The following is a 17,599-nucleotide window of genomic DNA, read 5'->3' as shown; positions in this document are numbered from 1 at the left end:
AGCAGCCAGTCAGTCACGGATGCCTCCGAAACTACACCGTCTCGTAGAAGCAGGGAAGCAGGACACGAGGCCCGAGAGCCTCTGGGAGTGTGCGCGTCTGGGCTGTTTGCCTTTGCCAGGAGGCGATACGGCATGGGGGTCCTTACTTTCTGGCCAGGTAGCCGCGACACATGGCCTGGAAAGCCATGATGACGTCGGTGATCTTCAAGTCTCGTTCCTCTTCCAGATGGGCCAGGACCCCCGTTCGGAAGAAGATTTTGCTCTGCCCGATTCTGTACAAGTTGGGGTCGAGTTCCAGGGCTTTGATCTGGAGGAAGAAAGGGGGACAGGTGTTCCTATTCTCGGCTGGGACACGGGGCCTACGTGAGGCATGTTAAGGAGGGTCCCGCCCCCCACGAGCTCCTGGCGACGCCACCAGGGGCCGGGAGGTTTGCCGTCGGACTTCTGGGGAGGGGCTGGGGGCAGGGCTCACCATGAGAATGCAGGCCTGCTTCCCGTCCATGAAGCCTTTGGGAATGGCGTTGGCAGCCAGGATCTCGTAGCTGGAGACACAGGGCGGGTGTCACTGACCCAACGCCTCCCCTCCCCCCGGCCTGGCTCACACGGCCCCTGCACCCCCACCCCACCCCGTGCCTGCCCGGAGGGCTCACCGCTGGCGAAACTCCTGGAAGACGATCCTGTTGGGGAAGCCCTGACGGCAGATGCGGATGCCTTCCAACACCCCGTTGCACCGCAGCTGCTCCAGCACCAGAAAGGCGTCCAGCTTGCCCGACTGTGAGGACAGGGAGGCCAGTGGACCCCTGGGGCCGGGACTCCGGGAGCAGCGAGCCCCGAATCTCAGGCCTGGGGTCCCACCTCATCAGGCCCACAAGAGGTCTCTCTGCTTCTTGGTGACACCAGCATCATGTGGCTGGACACTGCGGCTTCCTCCTCGTCACCTCTCCTTCCTCAGTTCTACAGCAGCGACCTCCCAAAGAACTCCCGACGGACCCGCTTCTCTCCACTGCCATCCGCTCACCCCCAGAGCACCCCGCCTGCTTCCCACTGTTGTCTTGCCTCCCCCCTGCAACCTCTCATACCCCTTCTCTAACGTCAGTCGGATCATGACATACCCCTGCTTTCAAAAGCCCCCGGTGGCATCCTCTGGAAGGAAGGCCAAGCTCGGGGCAACCCACAAGGACCAGCCCCTGCCAAGTGATTCAGCCCTGTCTCTCCCCAATCCCGGCCTCACACCATCACACGTCCGCATGAAACAACGACCTACCTAGTGTTTCCCTACCTAGACCCTTCGTTTCTCAACTCACATCTTTGCTTCTGCCGGTCCCTCTACCTAGGATGCCTGCCCCACCTCACCAAGGGGATCCCTCCTCCTTCCGGAGGCAGGTTTCTCCGAGCCCTGAGGCTGGAGTGGAAGCCCAGCTACACGTTGTTCTCATAATTTACCATGTTACACTGTGAGAGCAGCTCATTTGTCTCTCTCTCCCACTGGATCTCCCATAACATCAGCACCACTGGCACCCGGGGCTGGACTGGTCTCTGCTTTTCCATCCGTGAGGGCCGCCCGGTGCACCACAGGGTGTTTAACAGCATCCCTCCCTGGCTTCTATGCACTGGATGCAAACAGCAGCTCCCTCCCAGTTATGACAACCAACAGTGTCTTCAGACATGGGCAAACGTCCCCTGGGGGACACGACCGCCCCAGCCGAGCACCCCTGCACTAGATCACGATGCGAACCTGCAGGCAGGGACTGCAGTTCATCCAGCACTGTATCCCCAGCATCTGACACAGGTGCAGCTCAGTAAATATTGACTGGAATAACGAACGCGTGAGGGACCCGATGCCCTGGCCAGCAACTCCAGGGCTGAAAGCCCCTTCTGTTCCCTTGCTTTCCTTTGTCTCCAGGATGCGGAATGGGTACCAAATTCAGACAACCTGCCTCCCATGTCAGACGGAGCCCTTGGGGTATGGAGGGAAGCTTTCTTCCTGCCCCTTTACCCGGGTCTGCTTCTCCCTTTCCCAAAGCTGCCGGACGCTAGCCCCAGGGAGGACCTTCTGACCACCCAAGGAGCCGGGCAGGGGGCCTCACCCTCTTCTCGTGGTTGGGGATGATGCAGCGCACAAAGTTGGGTGTGGTGTTGCGCAACGTGGTCATCAGCTTCCCCAGCTGCTCTTTGTACAGCTGCCCCACCGTGCGGAACATGCCCTTCTTGGTCTTGGAGGCGCTGGGCAGTGAGCTCTCGGTCATCTTGGCCATCTGGTCCAGGCCCACAATGCGGTCCACTGTGGGGCACATTAATGTTGGTGTCAGCCTCTGGCCCACCCAGGAGCCCTCAACCCCCCACAACAGGCCAGAAGACCAGAGTGTGGAGACCCCAAGTCCTCTGCTCCCTCCTGGGGAGCACCACCCCCTTCTTTCCTATGCTAGCCAACACCTTTCCTCTGGCAATAGGTAAAGGGAGGTGTGCAGAGGATTGCTTTCTGTGTATTGTCTAGTTGGGAAATCCTGAAAGCCCCTGAAAGCCCAAATTCTCTCTGATGTTGTCACAGAGACCCGGGAATAAATCCTGCTCATGCCATGGCCTTGGCCTGGTGCCATTTTGTGCCTCAGTTTCTCCTTCTACAAAATGGGGGTGGTAACAGCATCTACTTTACAGGGCAGGAGTAAGTGAATAAGGCATGGAGAGCATTTACCCCTCCTGCCTGCCTTCAGTCCTTCATCTACCAACAAATGTTTTTTGAGAGCCTATTATGTGCCAGGCCCCGTGGATATAGCCATGAACAAAGACCCTGTGTCTCTACACACACACACCCCAGCCCATACTCCACACATATTCTAATGGAAAGAGAAGGATAAATGTTATGTATACAAGCAATATTCTAAGTGGTGAGGCATGCTTAGAAAGATAAAGCAGCATAAAGGGGGAAAGAGAGTGGTGGGCGTGATCTCTCTGATAAGTTATTTGAGCAAAGGCCTGAGAGAAGTGAGTGAGTGATCCGGTAAATATCCATAAAAATAATATTCTGGGCAGAAGATGTAGTAAGTATTCCAAGGAAGGAATCTGGCACATTTACAAATGCTCAACGAAGAATATGTGGTGGTGTTATTGCAACCACCAGAAGGTTCTTTTTCTTTCAGAACAGAAGGAGAGACTTCACCAGCCCAGTGGGTCCTGCGCATGCCAAGCTCAAACCACTGGCATTGCTATGAATTTCCCTTAAAGAGCTGCTCTTGCTGCACCCCATGAATTTTGCTAAGTTGTGTTTTCATTTTTATTTAGTTCAAAGCATTTTTAAATCTCTCTTGATAAATAACACACAACAAGAAATTTCTTCTCTGAGTCACCTGTTACTTAGAAGTGTCTTGTCTAATCTCCATGGATACAGGGATTTTCCAGCTACCTTTCTCTTACTGATTTCTGGTTTGAGTCTATGGTGGTCTAAGAGCAGACACCTTATGCTTTCTATTCTTTCAGATTCATTAAGGTGTGTTTTATGGCCCCGAATGTGGTCTATCTTGGTGACCATTCCATCCATGTAAGCTTGAGAAGAATGTGTATTCGTCCATTGTTGGATGAAGCCGTCTATAGAAGACAGTTATATTCAGTTGGTTGATGGTGGTTCAGTTCAACTCCACTGGCACTAAGATGCCCCATTTCTGTTCCTTGTACTCAGGCTCCATGTAATCAAGTCTTGTCTCCTGCAAGACTTTGGGCTCCTTGAGAGAAGGACCTTGCTGGGTTGGTCAGGAATCCCAGGGGGAGATGCCATTACCCCATCCCAGGGCCTGGTACATGGTGAGCATTCAGGAGACATTTGGCACAGCAGACCCCCATGTGCAGAATTCTCTACCACACCAAAATCAAGGGTGGCTGGTCCTATAAGCCCAACACCCACAGGCTCTGTGCCAAGGACAGAATTTGCTGTGGGCACCAAGGTCCAGGAACAAAAGCAGAAAAGCCCACTGCCCCTAAGAGTCATCACAGCAGCTGGCATGTACTAAGCCTTTCCTATGGGTGTGGCAGGTGCTCAGCCCTTCACATGGATTATCTCTTCACCGGTTCTCAGAGGCAACCAAAGTGTGGTGCCCAGAGCATCAGCAGAACCTAGCAATGTGTTAGCAATGCAAATTCCCAGGCCCCACCTAGACTTGCTGAGTCAGAACCTCCCGGGGTACGGCCCAGCAGTCTGAGTTTTGACACGTCACCCTGGAGGTCCTAATACATGCTCAAGCTTGAGCCTCTGGTCTAATTCTACCCTCACAATAATCCTAGGAGAGCTGGGAACTATTGTCATCTTCCCGGTTTTACTAAAGAGGACGCTAAAGCTTAGTGATGTCAAGAGACTTGTCCAAGATCACACAGCTAGTGCAGGGCAGAGACAAGACTGTCTTTGTGGCTCCAGATGGGAGCTCGCCATGACCCCTGCACTACCGTTTCCTCTATTACAGCCTGTGCCTTGATTTAAGACCTTCCCCCTGGGGTCCAGGTGTGGGATTGAGGGGTCAGGGGTCACCACTCAGGAAGTGGCTCAATGTGTCAACAAGTCATCCCCGACACCCGCCCACACTGCCCTCTCCCCACCCCACACAGGCCCACCCATCCTGGGAGGAGGCGTGGGAACAGGCCAGGGATAACTGCAAGGAGGTAGAGGACTTGGCATCCAGTCCTCCAGCGCCAGTAGGCAGGGCCTCACCGTCCTTCCACAGGTCGGCCACAAACTTGTCCGAGGAGGCATTGAGGAGGGAAGTCACGTTGTCATTCAGCGGGTCCATGTTCTTGGTCAGCCAGGCACTGGCATTGTAGTCCACCTGCCAAGGATCCCACCACTGGTCAGGTGTTTCTGCTTCAGTTACAAACTAAGGGCAGGGCCCACGGCCTCCTGTTTCCCTCCCGGATCCTCCCAGGTCAGAGCGGAAATGGCATTAGAGCCGCCATGATGGGAATCCGCAAACACCAATGGAGAGACCGATAGATCAGTATGTTCAAGGGCCCTGTGCATGGTGGGGCATCAGCCAACAGTAGCCATTGCCGAGCTATCCTTGCCTTCTCTTAGCAAGTTTCTGGCAGCCTCCTTTCTCCAGAGCCCGGAAGGACGGCTGTGACCTCCTAAAGGTGTAGGGCTTTGGGGGATGGCAAACACTCTCCCTCACACCCAAAGATCTTCTCTCATGTGGAGAAGACGGGGCAACAATTAAATTACGTTTGAGGATCTCATTTCCCATCTGTGATGAATGTAGTTTGGGTAACTTGGAGATTCTGATATACGGATATAAAGAAAAAGGATACATAGAGCTTTTTAAATTCCTAACTTGAACACTGACAGTGGCCAAACTCTTGATGCTATTATTGTGACTATGAAATGGAAAGAACTTGTAAAATAACTCTGGTGGGTTATTACGGGATGTGGGTTATGATGATGATAGCCAGGCCTGATGGGAGAGGGAACTAAAAACTATCACTTGGAAAGTAGGGAAAAGAAAAGTGTTACTCTAGGTGCTTAAGGGAACGTACACTCCCTTGAATATAAGGTAGGAGTTGGCAAGCGTTTTTGGTACAAGGCCCAGATAGTAAATGTTTTCAGTTTTGTAGGCCACAACTTCTTTGTCACATACTGTCACAAGCCATCAAAGACATTATGTAAATTAATGGACGTGGCTGTGTGCCAGTAAGACTTTATTTACAAAAACGGGCTGTGGGCCAGATTTGGCACATGGGCCGTGGTTTGCCAACCCCTGGTATAGGGCATTGCCTGTTTGTATGCGGCAGTTGGGGGGCGGGTAGGGGAGAGAGAATAAAATACTCAGATTCTGCAAGCCAGACTAAGCTGTGTCTTTTCTACACTATCCAGGACCCTCAGGAGCCATGGGCGAAGGTCCTATATATTTACAGCTATCAGGTGATGATCATCATTATGAAGAAGGAGGAGGAAGAGAGAAGTAGGGAGGGAGGGAGAGGAGGAGAAAGAGGCAGAGGGGAAGTGGAGGAAGAAGAAGAAGGAGGAGAAGGAGAAGAAGGAGGAGGAGAAGGAGAAGGAGGGGAAGAAGAAAAAGGAGGAGGAGGAGGAGGAAGAAGAGGAGGAAGAGGAGGAGGAGGGGGAGGAGGGGGAGGAGGAAGAGGAGGAGCAGGGGGAGGAGGGGCAGGAAAACAACCATCATCTATTTCCCTGGACAGCACAGGCATGTGATAGGAAACTCAAGGCTGTGATAAGGGAGACTTTTGTTGGAAGGGTGTGAAGGTGTGTTTATTGGCCATCCCATCCCAGTTGGCCCTTCCTGTTGGGTTTAAGTTGTAGCGGGAAGGATTCAGAGTCTACGCAAGAAAGAATTACCTGGCTACCTTGGTTGGAATAGGTTACAGAGGTTAGAATAGATATACAATTATGTCTTAGGACATATACCTCTTACAGACACTCAGACAAATCATACATAGGACTCGCTTGGATTGATTTACACCAGATGCCTTTGGGCTCTGCCATTCCCTAACTACTCCCACTCTGATGCCCCGCCTGGTCCCCGGGGACAGGGAGAGCCCTGGGGCCCATGGCTGGTACCTTCCCGGCATAGTGGATGATGGAGAACTCTGTTTTGTCCTTGAGCTGCTTGGGCTTCTGAAACTTGGGGTGGTTGCCCTGCTCCGTGCACAGCTTCTCCACGAAGGACTTGTCTGTGGCTTTGGGGAACCAGCACTCCTCGTCCAGCAGGGCCAGCACACCCGGAGGGTTGTTCTGTGGAAAGAACGGAGGGTGGGATCACAGCTAGGGTGCTCAAGCCTCGGGCTTGCCAGAAAGAGCCGGCCGCCGAAACGCACCGTAGGCAGCCCCTACCTCTGTGACCGTATCTGCCTACAAAGTCGGATTTATGCCTCCCACACCTACAAGTCTATCCTCAGATGGCCCTGTGGCCGATGGACCCACACTGAGGACAGAAGGGCAGGCGCCAACAGAACGTGTGCAATTCTGCCCCCTCGTGGACAGTACACGCGGAACAGCACAAAGATCTCAGGCTTGAATTTGATGCTTTGCATATAAATTCACCTCAGGGTTCTTCTCTGTGGCCCAGACAGGCCAGGAGCACAGCCAAATTCACACCTGCCATTCACTTTGCTAGAAATGGTCTTCACTTCGCTAGAGAAGTATTTCTTTTCTTTTTAATGTAAGCTCTACACCCAACGTGGGGCTTGAACTCATGACCCCCGAGATCAAGAGTCACATGCTCCACCGACCCAGCCAGCCAGGCACCCTGAGAACTATTTCTTCACTGCTCTGTCCAAAGCAGGCCTCCTTAAATCATTCTCCGCAGAGGCCTTATCAGAGAAGTTTTAGTGGCTTTCTTTGTCTGTCTTGTTTCTTGGTCTGCTCCTTCAGGAAGGGCAGGGACTATGTCCATCTTGTTCATGGTTACATCTCCGGCCCCTAAGAGAGGGCCCGGCACAGAATAGGTGCTCAGTAAATAGTCATTCAACAGTGACTTAGTGTGCACCTACTGTGGCCATGGTTCTAGGAGTTGGGGATCCATCAGTGAGAAAAACAAAGACCGCTGCCTTTGGGAATGAATGAGTCAGAGAGGGGGAAGACAAGGAAGGGAATAGGGAGAGGGGAGGGGAAAAGGCAGAAGGAAGGGGAGGACAAGGGAGGAGAAAGGAAGGGAGGAGAGGGGAGGGGAAGGGGAAGGGGAAGGGAAGGGAGGGGAGGGGAGGGGAAGGGAAGGAGGGAGGGGAGGAGAGGGCAGGGGAAGGGAGGAAGGGAGGGGAGAAAAGGGGAAGGGAGGGGAGGGGAGGCAAGGGGAAGGGGAAGGGAGGGAGGAAGGGAGAAGGGAGGCAAGGGGAAGGGGAAGGGAGGGGAGGGAAGGGGAAGGGAGGGAGGAAGGGAGAAGGGAGGGAAGGGGGAGGGAGGGAGGGGAGGGAAGGGGAGGGGAAGGGAGGGAGGGGAGGCAAGGGGAAGGGGAAGGGAGGGAGGAAGGGAGAAGGGAGGCAAGGGGAAGGGGAAGGGAGGGGAGGGAAGGGGAGGGGAGGGGAGGGAGGGGAGGGGAGGGGAGAGAAATAAGAAAAGGAAATGCCTTCGCCAGCACACTGCGGGTTAAGGGAAGCGTGCTGGAGCTCGCAGGGACTCGGTGGGGAGGGGCGAAGGCAGGGTCCACATGCGGGCGGACAAGGCCGCACGCGAGCGAGAGGCGGGCCCTCACCGGCCGCTCGATGAGCTCGATGCAGGGCTGCAGGTCGAGGCCGAAGTCGATGAAGTTCCACTCGATGCCCTCGCGCTGGTACTCCTCCTGCTCCAGGATGAACATCGTGTGGTTGAAGAGCTGCTGCAGCTTCTCGTTGGTGTAGTTGATGCACAGCTGCTCGAAGGAGTTCACCTGCGCCCGCGAGAGGGGTGGGGGAGGGGCGTCCTGGTCAGGGGACACAGGGGCCGGGGGAGCTCTGCCCGGCGAGAGCCCCTTGCCTGCCACCCTTGTGTCCTTTCCACAAGAGCCCGTCTGCCATTTCAGGGCCCAGAGAGGGCTTGTCCCCAGCGAAGGCTGCCTAGAGTTCGTGGCGGAGGACTGAAGAGAGAGGTGGCAGGGATCAAGCCTCGCCTGTCGCACCCAGCCACAGCTCTGGCCATCCCACTTCCAGAAACCAACACGCGTCCTACACCCTTGAGGATCTAACCTCAGCTAGACAGCCTCCCACCCTAAGTCGCCATCGGCCCGCCTTTCTCCAAAATAATGACTTCTCCGAGGGGAAGCTTCCGCCCAAAGAGCCGAGAACACGGCTGTCATGATCCCACCAAGCTGTACCTCAAAGATCTCAAATCCAGCAATGTCCAGGATCCCCAGGAACGAAGCCCCTTGCCGGTGGGTCTTGTCTAGGGCTTTGTTCACGCGGCTGAGTATCCAGCGGAAAAGGCGTTCGTAGGTGGCCTTGGCTAGAGCCTCTACGGCAAAGTCTGCCTGTGGGGAGAAGTGAGGGAACAGGTTCATCTCCAGTGGGCTGTCTTTTCATATGAGCCCGGCTGGCAGCTCAGATTTTTATTCCTCTTCTGCCTGTAATCAGTTCTTGAAAAATAAACCACAACAACAAAAGAAATTATGCCATCTCTGGAACTAGAAGGGGAGGGGCAGTAAGGAAGACAGTGGCCAGACCTAAGGAATGACTGTGTGGAGAATTAAACACTTCTTGTCAGAGGAACCTGGAACAGGGGAGAGCCTGTTCCTTCCCAGGGGCAATTTAGAGGTAGTCAGTTCTGCCTCTAGAAAGGGTATACAGTCATTTCTAAAAATGTATCTTTAACTCTGACTTTGGATGCACAACTAAGAGAGCGGGATGAGATCATGAGTGAGGTACTCTGCTGTTCTTGTTCAGTAGTGGATCTTCAAAACCTGACATGGGATTTTGAGTATTCCAGTATTGGAGGGATGAGATATAAAGAGATGGACAGATGGATAAAAAGATAGATGGATGGATGGATGAACAGATGGATGCATGGATGGGTGAATGGATGGATAAACGGAGGGATGGATGGATGGATGGATGGATGAACAGATGGATGCATGGATGGGTAAATGGATGGATAAATGGAGGGATGGAGGGATGGAGGGATGGATAGTTGAACGAATAAATGGATGGATGGATGGATGGGTGGGTGGGTAGGTGGATGGATGGATGGATGGATGGATGGATGGAGAGCTGGAAGGAAGGAAGCATGGATGGGTGAATGAATAGATGGATGAACAGATGGATAGATAGTTGAACAGATAAATGGATGGGTGGATGGAAGGATGTATAGATGAACAGATGGATGCATGGATGGGTGAATGGATGAATGGATGGATGAATGGATGAATGGATGGATAAATGGATGGATGGATGGATGGATGGATTGATGTATGGATGGATGGAGAGATGGAAGGAAGGAGGCATGGATGGTGGGTAAATGGATAGATAAATGGATGGCTGGATGGATGGCTGGATGGATGAACAGATGGATGAACGGATGGATGCATGGATGGGTGAATGGATGGATAAATGGATAGATGGATGGATGGAGAGATGGAAGTAAGGAAGCATGGATGGGTGAAAGAATAGATGGATGAACAGATGGATGGAAGAGTCTGCAGAAAAATATGCAAGCTCAGGAATAAATGTCACACACAAAAACAAACAGCAAATGCATCATTACCTGCTCTTTTGTTTGAGCTTTCTGTACTACATCCCGCCCAACCTTGATACGTGGGGTCAGGATAGATCTGGTGAAATCTGTCACATTAATTCCCATGAGGTGGCAAACTTTCTGAGCAGCTGGATGGAGAAAAAAAAAGCATATTAAGTGTATCACCAAAGAGAAGGCTTAGGAACGAAGGCACATCACCTGGGATACTTGTGATCTGTGTATGCAATTGGTACTTTTTGAGAAATGGAGCATGACGTAGTGAACATAGCATGAAAGGGTCCTGAAAACTGCTGTCATTGGTGACCTCATCCCCAATGTTTTGCTAAGTGGCAATGATGGGGTGGGATGGGGCCATGTGCTTTGGGAAAAGCTATTTAACTTCCTAGAGTCTTGCTTTTCTCAGTTCATAAAGACACAACCATTTGGTACCTTGTTGGGTTGTCAATGAGATGAAACGAGGGAAGGCAGGTAAAGTGCCTGGCACATGGTCAACTACCAATAAATGTGTCCCACTATGCCAAGATATGCATTGCATCATTATGTGTGGTGGAAACTACCGGAAACTACTTAAATGTCCATTAATACGGGAGCGAACAAATGTACCATGAATACCAAACAGCAGTTAGAAGGAACGACTCTCTTTCTCAACTGGGGATAATTTTGCCCCCAGGGGACATCGGGCAATGTCTGGAGATATTTTTGATTGTCACACCAGGGGGCGCTACTGTTGAAAAACCCTGATCCAGACAAGGGTGAGCAGAGAGAAAAACAAGTTGCAGAATGCTGACTCCCAGGTGAAATCACTTATGTACATTAAAATCACACTCACAAAGCAACACTATATATGGTTTAGATACATGTGTGTGAAAAGCCTAAAATACAACTGGAAGGGGACATAGTAACATACAGCTGTGGTTGCCGGGAGACAAGGAGGTGACTGGGACGTCAACGTGGGTTACATTGTTTCATGTTAACGACCAGGCAGCATTAGAACATATTCACAAATGCCACTTCTGGATGGTGGATTCTTGTAATATTCATGTATTTCTTCTCTTAAAACTCGTCCTCAAAAGAAAATCATCATCCACCATTACTGTTTGCTCAACACGAAGGCTACTCTTGTCTGATGGCTTGCCTATGCGTGGTGGACGATCCGCGGTGTGGTTTTAGGATTTTTTTCCCTGTCTTTGCAAGGGGTGTGTTTTTGTTTTTTGTTTTGTTTTTTTTTTTTTGGTTTTGTTTGTTTAGTTTTTTTTTTTTTGGTTTGTCTTTCCCTGAAGTTGTCTCCTGGGTGGGAGGAGACCTTTAACTCGCCATATTTCGGAGTGTGCGACACCAGAAACCACTGGCAGGGCCTGTGGAGGGTAAGCTCCGGGGAGCTTCAAAAACAACGCAGTATATAGTCTGTGTGGGGCATGTTCAGACAACAGGTAGACAAGCCAGGAACTTGCTATCCATTTGGCTCAGCCACCAACAAGCACGGGGGATAGATAACCAAGCAACCTTTCCATAACACAAAACAGTGCAGGTATTAGCAGGTAGGGCTGGCATATTGAGAAAAAAACAAACAAACCAGGATGCCTAGTTAAGCCTTTATTTCAGAGAAACAACCAACATTTAAAAATTATAGTTAGGTCCCAAACACTGCATGGAACATACAATATATTATAGAGTGATACAGTTTATAATAAAAAATGTTGGCTGAGCATCTGAAACTTGAATTTAACTGGGTATCTTCTATTTTATCTGGCAACTCTAACTGCGGAGAAACTTGGGGTCTGTGTCCCCCACGTGAGGAATGGGGCTGTTCCTGTCTAGTTTGCCGATGAATCCCAGGGCCTGGCTATGGTGCAGGCCCAAAAATATTTGCTTAACAAAATTAACAAACAGGGGGTTATAGAACTGATGGTCCCTAAGGATCCTGTGTGATCTAAAACTATTAGCTTTCCTCGCCCACACTCTGATTCAAGAACTTCCCACTGTAGGATCTTCAGCAGTAAAAAGTCTCGGACAGAAGTCAGCGAAAATAACTTAGTTTAGTTCTTGTTAATAACCGTATCCAAAAAACAACCAAACACTCCTTCCCACCACAGACATTGTCAGTTATTGGGACAAGGCAGCAAGCACCTGTGTTATCCGGCATTGATGCTTGGTCTGTGTTTCTTTCCTTCTTGAAGACAATATTTCCAAGCTGCAGGACGGACGACACCACCTTCAGTATGGCTGGATGAGGACAGAAGAGAAGATAAGGCATAGACCTCAACACCGAGGGGCCATGGAGGTTTAGAATCTACAAGTTATTGGGGACCTTAGAGTCAGCCTACATCTTTCTCGAAAGAAGACTCAGTTCTGAGCTCCTAAGTCTAGGAAAGAGGCAAACTAATCTAATACCATGCTAACAGGGTAGAAAACCTGGCTGGGGGTAGCAGAATATGTTCAGATGCTTGCTGACAATCTTGTGCTCAAAGGAACACCGTGAAGCAGGGGCTGGCACACTACAGCCGATGGACCAACTCTGGCCCACTGCTTGTTGTTGTCAATAAAGTTTTATTGGAACACAGCCATAATGATTCATTTACGTATTGTCAATAGCTGTTGGCTGCTCCAAGGGCAGAGCTGAACAGTTGCAACAGAGATCAAATGGCCCACAAATGCTAAAGTATTTACTTACGTGACCCTTTACAGAAAATGTTTGTCAATCCCCACTATACAGCAAGAAGAATGAATGAGTTACCACCATAAACAACAAAACTGTTGTATCTCACAGATGCAGAACAAAAGATGCCAAAGGCAAACAATAAAGTAACTATGTAAGTCCACTTACAGAAAGTTCAAGAACAGGAAAAACTATGGCGTTAGAAGTCAGGATGATGGTTATCCTTCACTGGTGGAATCTACTAGAAGGGCTATGGGGAAGCTTTGGGGCTCTGTTGGTGTTCTCTTAGTTAAAATGATTACTAGCAGTACAGGTGTATTCAGTCCATAAAGGTTAATCAAACTGTGCACCTATGATATACATGATTTTCTAAATGTAAATTGTATGTCACTAAGAGTTATTTAAAAACCAACAAAACAAAGCAACAATCCCCGTGCTTCTCAATGTAGTCTGGCTAAATATACAAGATGCTCAGGCGAGGATTGAAAAGGGGGAAATTTTTTCCCACTTGACAGCCAGGTGTCTCCAGACAAAATAATGTGTCCCCAGACCCTTGGAGCCCTTCTGACTCCGTACTCAGCCCATGTTACTATTAAAATGGTGCCTATGTCTGAAATCCCCTCAAGACCATGAGTTACTGGCGAATGGGGGGCTGTCCTATCGTCTCTGCATTCTCAAAGCCTACTTAAGGGTCCAGATACACATGGGGAGACAGGGAAGATGCATGGGGGGTGCAGGATGGAAGGAAGGATGGAAAATGGAGTAAACAATGGATAAATAAATCAATGGATGGATCAATACACTGATGGGTTGATCAATGGATTGACAAATGGATGGACTAAATGATGGGCAGATGGATGGATGGATGGATGGATGGATGGATGGAAAGAGAGATCACTAATTAATACAAACATTAAAAAAAACCATACTAAACGGGCTTTGTAAACTATTAGGTGCTAATAGTTTTTTTCAATGTTTATGTATTTGAGAGAGAGAAAGAGTGGGGGAGGAGCACAGAGAGAGGGGAGAGAGAATCCCATGCAGGCTCCATCCACACTGCCAGCAGAGAGCCCCATGCAGGGCTTGATCTCACAAAATACAAGACCACGACCTGAGCCAAAATCAAGAGTAGGATGCTTACCCGACTGAGCCACCGGGGCGCCCGCTATACTAACAGTTTCTGAACTCGAAGTTTAAACTAAGAATTGCTGAAGTGACTCCAGAGCCCAGGGAAGCCGTCTAACTCAGGGTTCTCAACCTTGGCACTATTGAAACTGGGGGCCAGATAAATCACTCATGGGGCTGCCCTGTGCCTGTCTGTAGGATGTTCAGCAGCACGCCTGGTCTCCCACCACTAGGTGTCAGTAGCGTTCCCTCTTCTGAGTTCTGAGAACAAAAAACGCCCCCTAGGAGGCCAACCTCCGCAGATTAAGAACCACTGGTCTAAATGAATAAAGCAAACTGAAGGGGACTGTGGGGACGCATGGGAGCCACAACCCCACCTGAAGGGGTACAGCTGGACTCCAGTCATGCAGCAAGTCCAGTGCTGCTCCCAGGCCGATGTATCCAAAGCGGATGGAAACCCAGATTCTTAATGTGAAACCTACTCATGTTTAAATGCTGGGAGCCAACTTACAACAACTTTGAAGCCTGTGTAGGTCGATCCCTCCCTGTGGGCTCAGGCCCCATCGCGCTGCTTTTTCTGGTACCGATAATGGGATCACAGAAATGGAAGAATGGCCACCATACTCAGGCCACAGGAACTGAACCATCCCAAAGAGTACCAGTGGGCACCAAAGTGGCTGGAAGGGGCTACACCAAACGCAAGGGCGGCGAGGGCTGGCGGTCTGGGGCAGTGAGTGAAACCAGGCACTCTGGAGTTAGAAAACCCCAGCTGCATCGTGCTGAGCCTCAGTTTCCCTGTCTGCAAACTGGAGCATGTGCTTCAAGAAGTTTCTGTCCAGACGGTGGAGGCAAGCAAGGAGCCTGGCCCAGTGGTTACTGAACAGCCACCTACAGTGGCTTGTACCCCAGAAGATATGTCCAGCCGGAAGCTGGGAACGTGAACTTCCACAGAAAGAAGAACCCTGCAGAGGTAACTAAGTCAAGGATCTCAGGTGAGATCATTTTGGATGAACCTGGTGGGCCCCAAATCCAATGACAGGTGTCCTGGTAGCAGAAGAGGAGAGGACACGCCCAGTTGGAAGCAGGCACGGGGTGGGTTTTCTTTGACGGCCTCCGGAAGGAGCGAGCTGTGCCAACACTGTGACTTTGGGCTTGTGGCCTCCAGAGCCGTGAGAAAATCAATTTCTGTTGTTTGAAGCCACCAGGTCTGTGGTTATTTGTTCGAGCAGCCACAGCGAACGGACTTACCGCCATTATTTACGGAAGAATAAGAAAGAGGGTTTTCTAACACGAGGCCTAAGCACTGCCAAGGGTACCCAGAACGGATGATTCTAGGTGACGGGCAAAACTTTCCAAAAGTTTAGATCCTTAGGCATTTATTCTAACTTACTAGAAATAGTAAGGACATACAATTAGTGATTGTACAGAAATTGTTGTTTCGGACAAAGTTCAAGCAGTATAGGGCTACAGAAATCTACACTGTGCACAATAATTGTCAGCCAACGATAATATGGCTGGGACCTGGAAGTGGAGTCACTTACAAATGAGGACATCTGGGAAATGGATCTAGACAGTCCCTGGGAGGGTCTGTCTGGGTGCCGGAGCTAGCTGCCAGGGGGTTCGTATCCTGGCCCTAGTCTTACTGGCTGTGTGACCTCAAGTCAGGTATCAGCCTCTCTGGGCCCCTGTTTCACCATTTGAAGGCCGATCAAAACATCCACCTCCTAGGATTGTCATGTGGAGTAAACGCAAAGCGCCTCAACGCGGTCAGTACCCAAGAAACATCAGTTGCTGGGATGTTATGATGGTTCCAGTCCTCTACTGCTGCTAACTCTCTGTGTGGCCTAGGCAAGTACTTGTCCCTCACAAGAGCTCCAGGAACCAGAGGGGGTGGTTCCTGGGGCCCCACGAAGCTCCAGGGCTTGCACTGATCCCGCCCCCCCCCCAGCCCCATTCTCCTTCAGCTTCTCGGTGGGGCATTGGGATCAGCTCTGGCGTTCTAACTGGGGCTGCTGTGCATTTTTCTAATTATTCATTTACTTTTCTTTCCTGCAGTTTACTAGGAAATGATTTCACAAATGCAAAATCAGCTTTCCTTGGGGCACCTGGGTGGCTCAGTCGGTCAAGCGTCCAAACTTCAGCTCAGGTCATAATCTCACGGCGCGTGAATTCAAGCCCCGCGTCGGACTCTGTGCTGACAGCTCAGAGCCTGGAGCCTGCTTCCGATTCTGTGTCTGCCCCTCCCCCGCTCATGCTCGCTCTTGAAAATAAATAAAAACATTAAAAAAAAATCAACTTCCCTTGCCATAAATAGATGGCAACTATACAAATAAATACAGGAAAGGGAATAATATTATCAAATTCCAGCAAGATGCCAGGCCTGGAGTCTGCTCTCCGGGGTGAAAGGGGACATTAGCCAGTACCAGAGAGGGGCTGAGGACTTAGTGGGTGCCGATCTGCTACTCTCTTCCTTGAAAGTCATCAGGAGAGCTGAAAGGATCAGAGAAAGCAAAACATCCTGCAGTGGGATTCCACGTGACTAGTAATGCCACGAGTCCACGTTTCAGAATACACCGGGCTCCTTCTAGCCTCAATTCCCATACCTTGGTTCTGACAGGGATTTTTGGAAGGGTTTAAAGGACAAAAACCACATCCCCACAGACAAAAACAGAGCACAGAGGACCACACAGTGGGGCTTGGGAGTCCCTGAGGTCCCAGAGGGAGTCCTAGCTCTTCCAGCTGTGTGTCCTTGGGCAAGTTCCTTCACTTCTCTGTGCCTCAGTTTCCTCATCTGCAAACTGGGGATAACAGTGGCCACATCGTCAGGTTCTTTCAATACTAAATAATGGGGGCGCCTGGGTGGCTCAGTCGGTTAAGCATCCGACTTTGGCTCAGGTCATGACCTCATGGGTTGTGAGTTTGAGCCCGGTGTCGGGCTCTGGGCTGATAGCTTAGAGCCTGGAGCCTGTTTCGGATTCTGTGTCTCCTTCTCTCTGCCCCTCCCCTGTTCACACTCTGTCTCTGTCTCTCTCAAAAATAAATCAACATTAAAATAAAAAAAAAATACTAAATAATGCATATAAAGCACTTCTGCTGTGTCACCTGACATCTTCACTTTAAATGTATTAGAACCATTTCCATATGAGTCAATACTGTTCTAGAACAATTTAGAAGACCCTATCGATTTCTTTCTTAAGGCCCAATGATAATTGAGTAAATCTTCACTGGTCAAAGTTTTAGTTTGTTCGTTTCATTTTTTTTTTTATTATTTAAAACTGGACACCTTGGTACCTTTTTTTGAAAAGAGGCTTTCGCAAATGTCTGGCATACAGCAAGTATTTAATCGTTAGCTGTTCATGTGTGTAGTTTTGTTTTGTTTTTTTCCAAAGCCAAGATCAGAAGTAAAAAGGACTCGTGTCCCAAATAAAATGAATCATTCTGGGAGAGCCCATGCCATTCAGGAAGGGATGCTGTTAATATTTGGTTCTGATGTGGGGCTCTGGCCAAAATCCACAACCACCACCCATTTGTCAACTGACCCACAGAGTCTTTTTTTCTGGGCCCCCAGTTACCTCCAGGGAAGCTGTCCCTCCCTCTATGCTGCATCGCAGCAACCCTAGCACTATTCTGGGGCTCCAAAGGGGTGTGGGCGTGGGAAGGAAGAAACA

General features: G+C 50.2%; 1 protein-coding gene across 2 annotated transcripts in view; it reads right to left on the bottom strand.

Moving 5' to 3' along the window:
• MYH11 (myosin heavy chain 11) overlaps positions 1-17,599 on the bottom strand; it is a 125,626-nt gene that overhangs the window by 30,346 nt on the left and 77,681 nt on the right. For both annotated transcript variants that reach the window (XM_086692996.1, XM_086692997.1), the window contains exons 10-19: positions 12,278-12,373; positions 10,160-10,278; positions 8,778-8,930; positions 8,181-8,354; positions 6,551-6,724; positions 4,694-4,808; positions 2,088-2,281; positions 651-772; positions 473-542; positions 147-307 (exon numbers count right to left, since the gene is read on the bottom strand). In XM_086692996.1, the coding sequence (XP_086549122.1) occupies positions 147-307; positions 473-542; positions 651-772; positions 2,088-2,281; positions 4,694-4,808; positions 6,551-6,724; positions 8,181-8,354; positions 8,778-8,930; positions 10,160-10,278; positions 12,278-12,373 (1,378 nt within the window). The remainder of the gene's footprint in view (positions 1-146; positions 308-472; positions 543-650; positions 773-2,087; positions 2,282-4,693; positions 4,809-6,550; positions 6,725-8,180; positions 8,355-8,777; positions 8,931-10,159; positions 10,279-12,277; positions 12,374-17,599) is intronic.

The sequence above is a fragment of the Puma concolor genome, chromosome E3, assembly GCF_028749965.1.
Source record: "Puma concolor isolate L17-30 chromosome E3, mPumCon1.1.hap2, whole genome shotgun sequence".
Classification (NCBI taxonomy): domain Eukaryota; kingdom Metazoa; phylum Chordata; class Mammalia; order Carnivora; family Felidae; genus Puma; species Puma concolor.
Note: the sequence above shows the minus strand (reverse complement) of the source record. Positions and strands in the feature narration are given on the sequence as shown.